At 43.1% G+C, this 10,213-nt stretch overlaps 1 protein-coding gene across 1 annotated transcript; it reads right to left on the bottom strand.

Moving 5' to 3' along the window:
* Positions 1–52: 52 nt before the first annotated feature.
* On the bottom strand, positions 53–9,205 carry LOC132471005 (poly(rC)-binding protein 2-like). Its single transcript, XM_060069967.1, has 14 exons — positions 9,167–9,205; positions 7,347–7,539; positions 6,634–6,773; positions 6,257–6,280; positions 6,113–6,145; positions 5,871–5,987; positions 5,562–5,693; positions 4,970–5,098; positions 4,698–4,772; positions 4,353–4,394; positions 2,946–3,045; positions 2,499–2,551; positions 2,009–2,178; positions 53–1,429 (listed from the first exon to the last, which is right to left on the bottom strand). Exons 1-14 carry the CDS (start codon positions 9,203–9,205, stop codon positions 994–996), a joined length of 1,683 nt encoding a protein of 560 aa, XP_059925950.1. The 3' UTR covers positions 53–993.
* Positions 9,206–10,213: the final 1,008 nt, after the last annotated feature.

The raw sequence follows: 10,213 nt of genomic DNA, 5'->3' as shown, positions 1-10,213 counted from the left end.
GTTTATAAGTTGGATATTTGCATTGACTGGTAGCCATCGGTGTATGTGTGCGTGTATACGTTTCTATACACGTGGAGCTAGTGCAGATGCAGTGTCTTCAATTGGCTGCCAGTCCTGTGGCCTCGGAGGAGAGCCTAGGGAAGGAGCGAGAAACAGCACCAGAGAGAGAGAAAGAGAACGAGAGAGAGAGAGAGAGAGAGTGAACAGAAGGACACAACAAACACATAGCAAGAAAGCAGGAGTGGGGGTGAGAATTAGGCATGCAAAACAACTCTAGGTACTATTTACATTATCATCATGTCTTACACTCCAGAAACATCATTTTGATTCAACTAAATTTAGAGTGGGACACTACATAAATCACGTTGCACTAAAGTGTGCATATTCACCATTATAACCAATTCACCAAAACAATGGTTCCTAGAAGGGCTGCAAAACTCCTTTGTAAAACCCTCTGGAGATTTTGCCTATAAACTATTCGAAAGGGGGACATGAAAATCGATTCCTGAGGGTGGATTATTTTGGTAATAACAACCTGTATTTGAATAGTGGTTGTACACAGGTGCTGGGGAACATGACATCCAAATCCTACCGGCTGTTAAATCAGTCAGAAACCAAAAGGGAGGGGACATCTTAAGGGCGGTTCTTCCTGAGCAAAGCGTACAACAAATAAGGTCCGTGGAAACATACATTTAGGGGAACCCATCGTTCATGCTGATGTTCAAACTCCCTTCAAGACCTTACTGAGCAATCTTAATAAAATTAAGAGGGCACAAAGACACAGCAGACTATTTACAACTAGGAACATGGCTGTTGCCATATTTTGGTGGCTTTAGTATATGTATTGTGTGCGCGTGCACGTGATGCTTTCATGTGAGTGCGACAAGGCAGTCGGATTCAAAAGCGATCAAAGCTTTGCAGGTAACTTTTAGTAGTAGAAGTAGCATTAGTAGTAGTAGTAGCCGCCGTAGTGCACGCATGTAGTTTCCACCGTTAGTACGGGGACAGCCTTCGCCTCTTGGACTTGGAGCCCAGCTCGGGGGCAATTTTAGGCTCGGGCGGGGCGCCACTCGTGACCCCGCCCCCCACGTGGAGGGCCAGGAGGGGGAGGGGCTTGAGACTGAGCAAGCTGGACACACGCGCAGGAGAGCTAGGGGGCAGGGAGTCGGTGGAAGAGGAGGAGGAAGAGGAGGAGGTGGGAAGAGGGAGGGACGGCGGCCCGTGGGCCGACGAGGACGGAGGAATGGAGGCTGAGGGGGGCACCACACAGGAAGAGGAGGAAGAGGAGGAAGCAGCAGAGGAGGAGGAGGAGGAGGTGGTGGTATTGGTGGTGGAGGAGGAGGAAGGACACAGGCTGGTCGGTTCGGGGTTCAGGGAGGAGGAGGAGGAAGAGGAGGAGGAGGAGGGAGGAGGTTTAGAGGACTCTACACTGTAGAGAGAAGAGACAAGCAGAAAAAGAGAGGGACACACAGTCGGGATGGGTTACAGGGCAGGCTGGTGCATGTTGGGGCTGAGGGGGGGTGGGGGGGGAGGGGGGGTTGTACGGTGAGTGGATCCTCCAAAGGTAAAAAATGGGGAGAAAAATAAAGCGGGAATTGGGGAATTACTTTCGTAAGAAGAAAAAGGGATGTGGAGGTAATTTGATGTTGGTTCAGAAGGCGGGCAAAACAATTATGTAACCGATAGCGAAATGTGCCAAGTGACCAAATTTGGCATCTGTAGGATATACCAAATTTGTGGGAGCAACTCAAATGATCCAAAGCATATTAGATATTAGTGCATGCTTATAAGTAAGCAGGTTGGCCTTTATGTTGGATGCATGGAAACACTTTCCTTCCCAATTTCTCTACACAGCAACAGCCTGTAATCTGAAGGTCCTGATAAAAACTATAGACCCCGGAAGGGCAAAAAAGTGCTGACGGCCCCACTCTCCATTCTTAACCCCCTGAACTCCAAAAGGCGAGCCACGGACTAGCCGTGGCAGAGAGCGCCTGGGATCTGTGTTTACCTGGCGTTGATGAGGTACTCGGCCAGGCTGATGCTGGCGGGAGAGCCCGTGATGGTCACCTGGCGGTCGGACGAGCCGTCAACCGGATTGGCAATCTTGATCTGAGCGCCCGACATCTGCCGGATCTCATTGATCTTGGAGCCCTGGCGGCCAATGATGCATCCGATCAGCTGTGGCGAGCGGGAGGGGGAGACGAGAGAGTCAAGAACGGAGTGTGCGTTCGACATGCACGCGGAGGGGTCTTTGTACAGCGCTAAAGCCCATGCTATCCCATCGGGGTTTCTGATAGGGCTCCAGAGAAAACTCTTAATCAACGAGACGCTAAAAAGCAGCTCCAAAGCCGAAACCCAAGTCCCCTTTACTCGTATAAAACTTGCGTAATACTAAACACAGTGCCTGCCAAGTTTACGGTCGAGGTGACTCTTGAATACCCTCGAGGTGATTGACTCATCCAGGCTCTAAATAAAAGTCACTCATCCAATGCCCTTACATCATTTGGAATGGTCATCTCGTGGGAACTTGTTTGGGCAGAAGCATCCATGCCTGAAAGAGAATACGACAACACAAATAGTACCCAAGGACAATACATTTCCAAGAACATACTACAACGTCTCAGTTTCAATGGCATGTTCAAAGCATCAACAAATGTACTATTCAGGAATATAATCCAAAAGCAAATTCATATGCACTTCAAAATGTTTTATAAGGGCAGTATTGTGTCATTGGAAAAATATTAAGTATTCATACTGTTAATGAATTTATGTATTCAAATATAGAAGACCTTGATTTAGTTTAAATGTGAACTTATAGCTGGGGAATATCAGCTTGAAGAGCAAAGCTTGAGAGGCTTTGAAACCCCCACACTTCACAGGTGTACCACATCCACAATAATGGGGGTGAAAAAAGTGAAAGTCAACTGAGATCTTCTAGAACCTACCGGTGAATCCCTGGTTGCTGGGGGCGATGGGGAAGGGGCTCTGCTGCATGGCCAGCTGGTGTAACTTGGTGAGCTGTGGGGATATAGCAGCAGAGGAAGACTGTGAGAGGATAGAGCAGGGACACAGAGAGACACAGAGAGGGGGGAGAACAAAGAAAGGAAAAATCAGACAACAAGAGTCCAGTCAGTATAAGAGGGCCGAGAAAATAGACAATCGCAGGAAATGAGATCCCACGGACATTCTGGCGCTTTAGTGCCTGAATCAGAAAACGCTGCATACATGACTGTCAATTTGCCTTGCGTTTGCACTCGTCTCAAGGGTATCCAATAGTTATTCTGGGACTTTGTGGCTTGCTCCCGTTTGTTTAACTCTTTGCAATGGGTCACAACTCCCAAGGCAGTGTCCAAAAACTACAAGGCCCACTGAACACCTCAGCATGTGGATCCTAACCGGCTGTGAAGTGACCGGGCATTACATAACTATTTGAGCAGATTACAGTCGTGGAGAAGTCCGACTGTCGCCGTTAACCAGCCCAAACTACGGGATCAGGTTCCATTTCCATATTCACAACTGGAATGAGGGCAGACTCTGACTGGCTACAAAGCTTGATTGGGAGGCACATGTTTGAATCCCTAAGCAAGGCACACTACAAGATAACGCGTTATCACTGCCAGGCAGAGTGACCTGCTGAATTCAGCTCAGACCAATGCCGAGATCTAGAATATCATATATCAGTATTCAGGGACAAATTGGGATAGAACGTTGGGACGCTGGCTCTAGATGGAGCACTACGGTAGCTTGCATCTAGCAGAAGAGGGAGATTTAAAGAGGTGGGTTCAGCAGCCAGCTTCTAGACAAGTTAGCCAAAAAGTAGAAATAGAAATCTAGAGAATCTAGAGAAACAGGAAAACCAAGTGGAAGAATGCTTGAAAAATATAAATAGAACGCAATACATGACAGATAAGGAACAAGAACAAAAGAGGGAGGATTGTTACATGTGAATGAGTGGAAAGCTTCGACTAACAAGAATAAAACCAAACTTCAACTTTAAAAGCCATTGACGCATGCAAGGATTCGCGTAAGGAAACAAGGCTGCAGTCATACCAGTATTGACTGGCCACTGCATATTGCACCAGTTTTGAAAGGTTTACAATTGCATTCCTAATTAGATAGGTTTGTTGAGAAATTATCAAATGGCCTACTTCTATGCATATTTACCCCAAAATCCTGCAAAGATGAACGACATTTGAATTCCAGTTACCATTTCTGGTGTGACTACAGCGTCAATGGTTGCAATGCACACACACGCAGACAGGGCAGGTGCTTTTTGAAGTGCAGATTAATTGGAGATGATTATTTTACGATTAATAAGGGTTTATGGTCATGCAGAAGTCTATGACACTTACATCTGGCTGTGGAATCGCATGCTGTCCTTGTACAGCATACGCCTGAAACAAACGAGAACAAACGTTCATGCCTTACGACTTGTTAGGTCCACTTTTTTCCAAGCCCCTTGAACACACCAATACAAGAGTTATTAAGTGGTGTTAAGGTTGCTGTTCATCTGAAAAGGAGCATTGTCCAAAGTGTCGACAAAATTGTTAACGTTTAAGCCCATCAGGAAAGTCTGTGAAATAGAACAACAGCTGTTCCGCTAAATTACTTTTCCTTCCCTTTGCTTCTTAACATTACTTGTAGGACCCTAAGTGCCATATTTTTGGTGGCCAACATTAGTGGAAAAGGTAGCGTACCTGTCCACCGGAGAAGATGACAGGGGATCCTGAAGGCTTGGGTCTGTACGGGATGGTGACTCCCTTAGGGGGAGACTGCTCAACACACAAAAAACAAAACAAACGTAAACACATGGGTATACTTCTCAGGGTGTAAACACAACCTTGTCGACTATTGATATAGATACTTGAGAACGAGCCAAGTAGTAAATTATAATTTTAACGATCATTTTACAATTATCTGCATTAGACTTACAAATGGAAAATATTTTTTGTTGCGGAGCGCAACTTACCTCAAGCATAATGACACAGATCTGCTTGACACACTCTATAATGGACTGGGTGGTGCCGGCGATAGTGATGGCCCGCTCCGTAGAGTTAGGAAGCATGTCTCCTGCCACTTGTACCTGAGCTCCTGTTGACTAAATGAATAAACAAACATCCCGTAAAACTGGAAGTTCCCTTCTGCCACTGGGACACAGCTAACCAAATAGAACAGAGGCACGCAGCACAGCGATTGATACTTTCATAAATGGATCATCTATATTAATAAGAACACAAACCATGATTTCACTATACATTGCTGAGCTGGGAGTTTTTTCCCACACAATAACCTTTTTAAAAGAAAAAAAGTTGTCGTAGGAGCTATAATTGGTTGTAATTTGTTAATTTGTGACCGCAGCAGGCTTACTACAGACCAACAAGGCATCACTCCCTGAATGCAACACATCTCAATTGTGGAGAAAAGTAGGGAGGGAGCAGTGGAGACCTTTATTTGGAGTGCCTATTTTCAATCTCATCTCTTCAGCTCATTCTTTACAACTATCAAACCTTACCTAGAGTACCTTTAATGTATAATGGACATCCAATGAAAGAGGCACGTACCTCTCGAATTTCCTTGATCTTGCAGCCACCTTTTCCAATGAGGGAGCCGCACTGACTAGCAGGCACCACAATACGCAGAGTCACTGGTGGCTTACTGGTTGCTGTGCTGTTGGTCATGGAACTGCTTATATCCTGAAGAGAAATTCCAGAATTTGCAGTGATGCTTCAGGTTCTGTGACCTGCATAACCAATCAAGGTTGTGTAGGACGACCCTCCAAATGCAATCTTTATAAAAAACTGTCAAGACACCAACAGATATTTGAAGCATTTGAAGAAGGCAGGACCCGTCAAGTCATCTCAGGAGCTTACCTCTTCCAGCTTTTCGATGATCATGGAGAATGCTTTGAAGATGGCGGTGGTTGGACCGGCCAAAGTGATGATCCTCTCCGGACAGTTGCCCTCAGAGATGTTGATGCGAGCCCCACTCTACAGACACACGAATGCAGGACAGTCGGTGTTTCAGCAGTGTCACAAATAATCACTGTTACGGGGGGTTCAATAATCATGAGCTTTCTAGCATGCTGAAAAGGGATGAGTGAGAGGAAACTCACCTCTTCTCTCATCTTCTTCACAGATTCACCTTTCTACAAACAGAACGCACGGTGTGTTAATGCCATTGTCGTTCAAATACAGGAAATATTATCCGAAATGTTATAAACAGTGAATGCAAACAAAAAAATTTACGCAGTCATTACCTTGCCGATGATGCTTCCAACTTCCTAAATTACGGAGAACAAGAGGGGGAATGTTGACATTATTTTTTCTAGAAAGAAAACTTGAAAAGACCACGTCTCCTATGGCTCCAAGGAACTTTGCAGATACTTGGAGCCTCAGGTAAATAAATATATTGATCTCTTGAGCGCAACTCAATTACATTAAACTATGGTTATTCCATTAGGACCTTGGCAAGCAAATACAAGTATAATCTTTACATACAATTTCCTTACAATGGTTCAATTACAGAGTGAACGTTTAACACCAAGATAATGCCCACGACTGGTCACAAGAGCCATTAGGCTTAAGTATTGAGGGCATTACGGAGGATAGACAGGTAGACCATTGATTTCTTTACCTTGCCATGCATGAGCAGCCGGATTGTAAGAGTGACATTAAGTCCTCCTTCAATCACACCGGAGTCCAAGTCAGCCAGCTTGCCGGTCGTTGTTGCTCCTTTTATAATAGAATCGGGGTTCTTTGGACACGGAGATGGATCTTGGGGAAGGGACGAATTTAAAAAAGGCTCTGTTAAGTGGGATAGAGCCAAATCTCGCTTGAAACGGAAGTTTATTTTATTGAATGATTAAGGTTATCACGTGTATCGTATACATCGTATACAATTTGATAAGCCTAAACAGCATCGAATGTGATCAGTACGTCAAGAATAGAGGAGGTAATAGTTGATGGTCATAACTAGGCTAACCGGCTACAGTTTAGCACCCAGTGATGGGCGAAGGAAATGAATGGAGCATGTGTGCGCTGGTTAGCACGCTAACTGGTTAGCCTAAATATGTACGGTGTCATTCTGAAACCACTTAATCTTCAACCGTATATCGGAAATAAAGACAAACCTCTATACCTGTAAAGCAGGTTACATTTTAAATCAAATGGTGTCCTCATTTTTATATTATAAAGTTTGGAGCAGTGTACATTTGCTGTAGGCATGCTCTTCTAGCGGCCTAGCTCCCTCACGTGAAGCCTGTTAGCAAAGCGGCTAAACGCGTTAGCTGCGGCGCGAAAAATCTTTCAGCAAATTTTGATCACAAAAATAACAATTAACCACCTTACCTGATGCCTGCGTTTCGACGTGATCGGGGGGAGGGTGGGGTTGTAAGGGTAGAAGGGGAGAGGTTCGGGAGGGAAGGAACCCGGGGGAGAGTTTAGAAAGGATTCGGGGAAGAGGGAAGAGTGATGTGAGATCGAGCTCCACTCCTTTACACAAAGACAACACAATTATAACCTCTGAACTTTCCACTTTGCACTATCCCGCCCCCTCTCTCCAGGCAGCTCTCGCTCTCAGTGGGATTTGTGGCTTCGTCAACTAATGTAGCATGAATAGAACAGAAAATACTGAATAGTCTACCTTTTGAAGGCAAAAGGTTGGTTTTAATCTTTGCTTGCATGTTAGGCGGTCTGCGACCAAAAAAGGGGTACATTATGTGCATATGTATGCATATGTATGTATGTATGTATGTATATGCATACATATACATACATATGTATATATATATATATATATATATATATATATATATATATATATATATATATATATATATATATATATATATAAATATGTGTATATATATATATACATATATATATATATATATATATATATATATATATATATATATATATATATATATATATATATATATATATATACATATATATATATATATATATATATATATATATATATATATATATATATATATATATATATATATACATGATTTGTGCTCGGGTACCAGGTGGCTCTTACCATTGAGATTTTTAATGGCTACGGTGATGAACACATTTTATAGATGTTTTTCATTGCCCATGGGACTCTGTACCCTCTCTCTGAGGGCAGTAGCTGAAAGTGTTGGTCTAAGGCATGGTTGCGGTTGCGGTTGTGTATGATCTTTCCCTTGGTGAAAGGACACATGCAACAATGTTATTTACAGCCTGTAATGTGCCAAATTCAACTAGTCTGGAAAGCTAACCAGGACTCTTAGTTTAAATTGAATATACTTTCAATTAGATATTGGTAAACTATATTTAAAGTGCATTGCTGACCTTAATATTCCTTAATTTCATGCATCAGGAATAATCGTTGTGCTTTAAAATAAAATGCATGCTACCTACATGATAAAAGATTGGTCCAACAGTCTCCAGTTTGGAGCTCATTTGCTCCACCTCCTGGCTCTTAACCGTAATTAGGCGAGTGCTGCACGCAAATATTGTTCTTCATAAGTTTTATTCAAAATTTCTTTCTTCCATCTTAATTATTCTCTGCAAACTTTGGGACCTATCTCCTTCCTCAAATGCTCACCTAGAGACTCCATTTTCACTCCATTCAAGTTTTAAAAATTTCAAAATAGCTTGGAATTGCGCGCTTCTTTTCAGATTTATTAAATATTTTATACTTTTTAAGATATTCTACTTTTAAAATACTGTGGTGACTCCTACGGGGTCACGCAGGGGATCCTGGGAATCAGTGTTGTCTGTTTGAACACAGGGTCTTTGTCGTCCTTTCGGTTATTGTTAGGTTAAGTGGGTTTGGGTTTGGGGGGTTTGGGATCTTTATTGGTTGTGTGTTTAATGTTTAATGTTAACATGTGTGTGTATCGTTGCCGCCACCGTCACCGAAAATGGCATGTTTGTTTGTTGGGTGTGCTTGGGGGTTTTCCCTACACGAGTTTTGTTGATAATTAAGGCAGTCCATAGTGGGGGGGGGGGGCTCCCGTCTCATCCTTCCAGTGTTGCTTGCCAAAATACTATCTTTTTTTTAACATGGGAGTCAATGGGAGGACCCCCACAGGCCCAATCATCGCATTTTCTGCAGGAAATGCATTTTTCTAGTTAGTTTATAAAGGGGGGCTGGCTGTTTTTCTTGTTACCAAGAAGAGCAGGGGTAGGCAGCAGTTACAGAGGGCCATGGCCCCGTTTCCCGATAACGATGGATCCACGCTCGTACGATCATTCTCAAGATGGATCTTGCGATCCATCGTAAATTTCTTTGGAGCGTTTCCCGAAATTCCTCTTAAAGGCACCCAGTGCAACTTTATGTAAACATTCAATGAAAAATAAACATTCAATTTCTAGTCTTTTTTACACGTAGTAAGTTTCAATAACTCCATACCATTACATATCGACATTCAAGGAGCAAAGAAGAGACGTCGTTGTGTGGTGAGAACTGATAGAAAATCGTAAACAACAACAATCGCCGGTGGGGAGAAGCCATTTTTCCATTGACTGGAAGCCTGCTTTATTTATTGTAGGTTACAAAAAATAAAGAAAATGGCGGCATTGTTGTTGTTATCGATTTTGTATCAGTTCTCACCACACAACGACGTCTCATCTTTGCTGCTTAAATGTCGGTATGTAATGGTATGGAGTTATTGAAACTTACTACGTGTAAAAAAGACTAGAAATTTAATGTTTATTTTTAAGCCTCGAAAGTTGCACTGGGTGCCTTTAACATGAACGCGCGTTCACTGTACTACTCATGACGTTCGTATGACTGTAACTGTCTACTGACACGGTGCTGAAATGGGCTCCGTAGGAGGGGGAGATGCAGGAATGTCGTAGGAAAATGGGGTTAAAAAGCGTTAAAATATCTCCCCATTAAGGCCAACAGCAGCATACGAAAAGAATCGACTGCAATAATATGAATGCTAAAGATATTAAAACACAATTGATTAGGCCTATAGGCCGACATATGCTATATCAGTCCTAATCCTGAATGCACTGTGCCTACATTTTTTCTCTGCATTTTCCCCGCTGAAATAATTCCCTATTACAAAAATCAAAAATAGCTTGAGTGACAACTACATTTATCTTAATGTGCTGATTTCTGAAACATGCTTTGCACAACAAAGAGAGCCGACTTTATCTGATTCCGCAGGCCAGCGGCAGCTCCTAGGGTGTCCGGAAGTCCGCATCGG

Source organism: Gadus macrocephalus, chromosome 13 (assembly GCF_031168955.1).
Source record: "Gadus macrocephalus chromosome 13, ASM3116895v1".
Classification (NCBI taxonomy): domain Eukaryota; kingdom Metazoa; phylum Chordata; class Actinopteri; order Gadiformes; family Gadidae; genus Gadus; species Gadus macrocephalus.
Note: the sequence above shows the minus strand (reverse complement) of the source record. Positions and strands in the feature narration are given on the sequence as shown.

Coding starts and splice junctions, on each gene's coding strand:
- LOC132471005 (XM_060069967.1), bottom strand. CDS start 9,205: ATGGCCCTCTGTAACTGCTGCCTACCCCTGCTCTTCTTG. Junction 7,540..9,166: donor GCCTACCCCTGCTCTTCTTG/GTAACAAGAAAA, acceptor GGGGCGGGATAG/TGCAAAGTGGAAAGTTCAGA. Junction 2,179..2,498: donor AGATGACCATTCCAAATGAT/GTAAGGGCATTG, acceptor CGCTCGCCACAG/CTGATCGGATGCATCATTGG.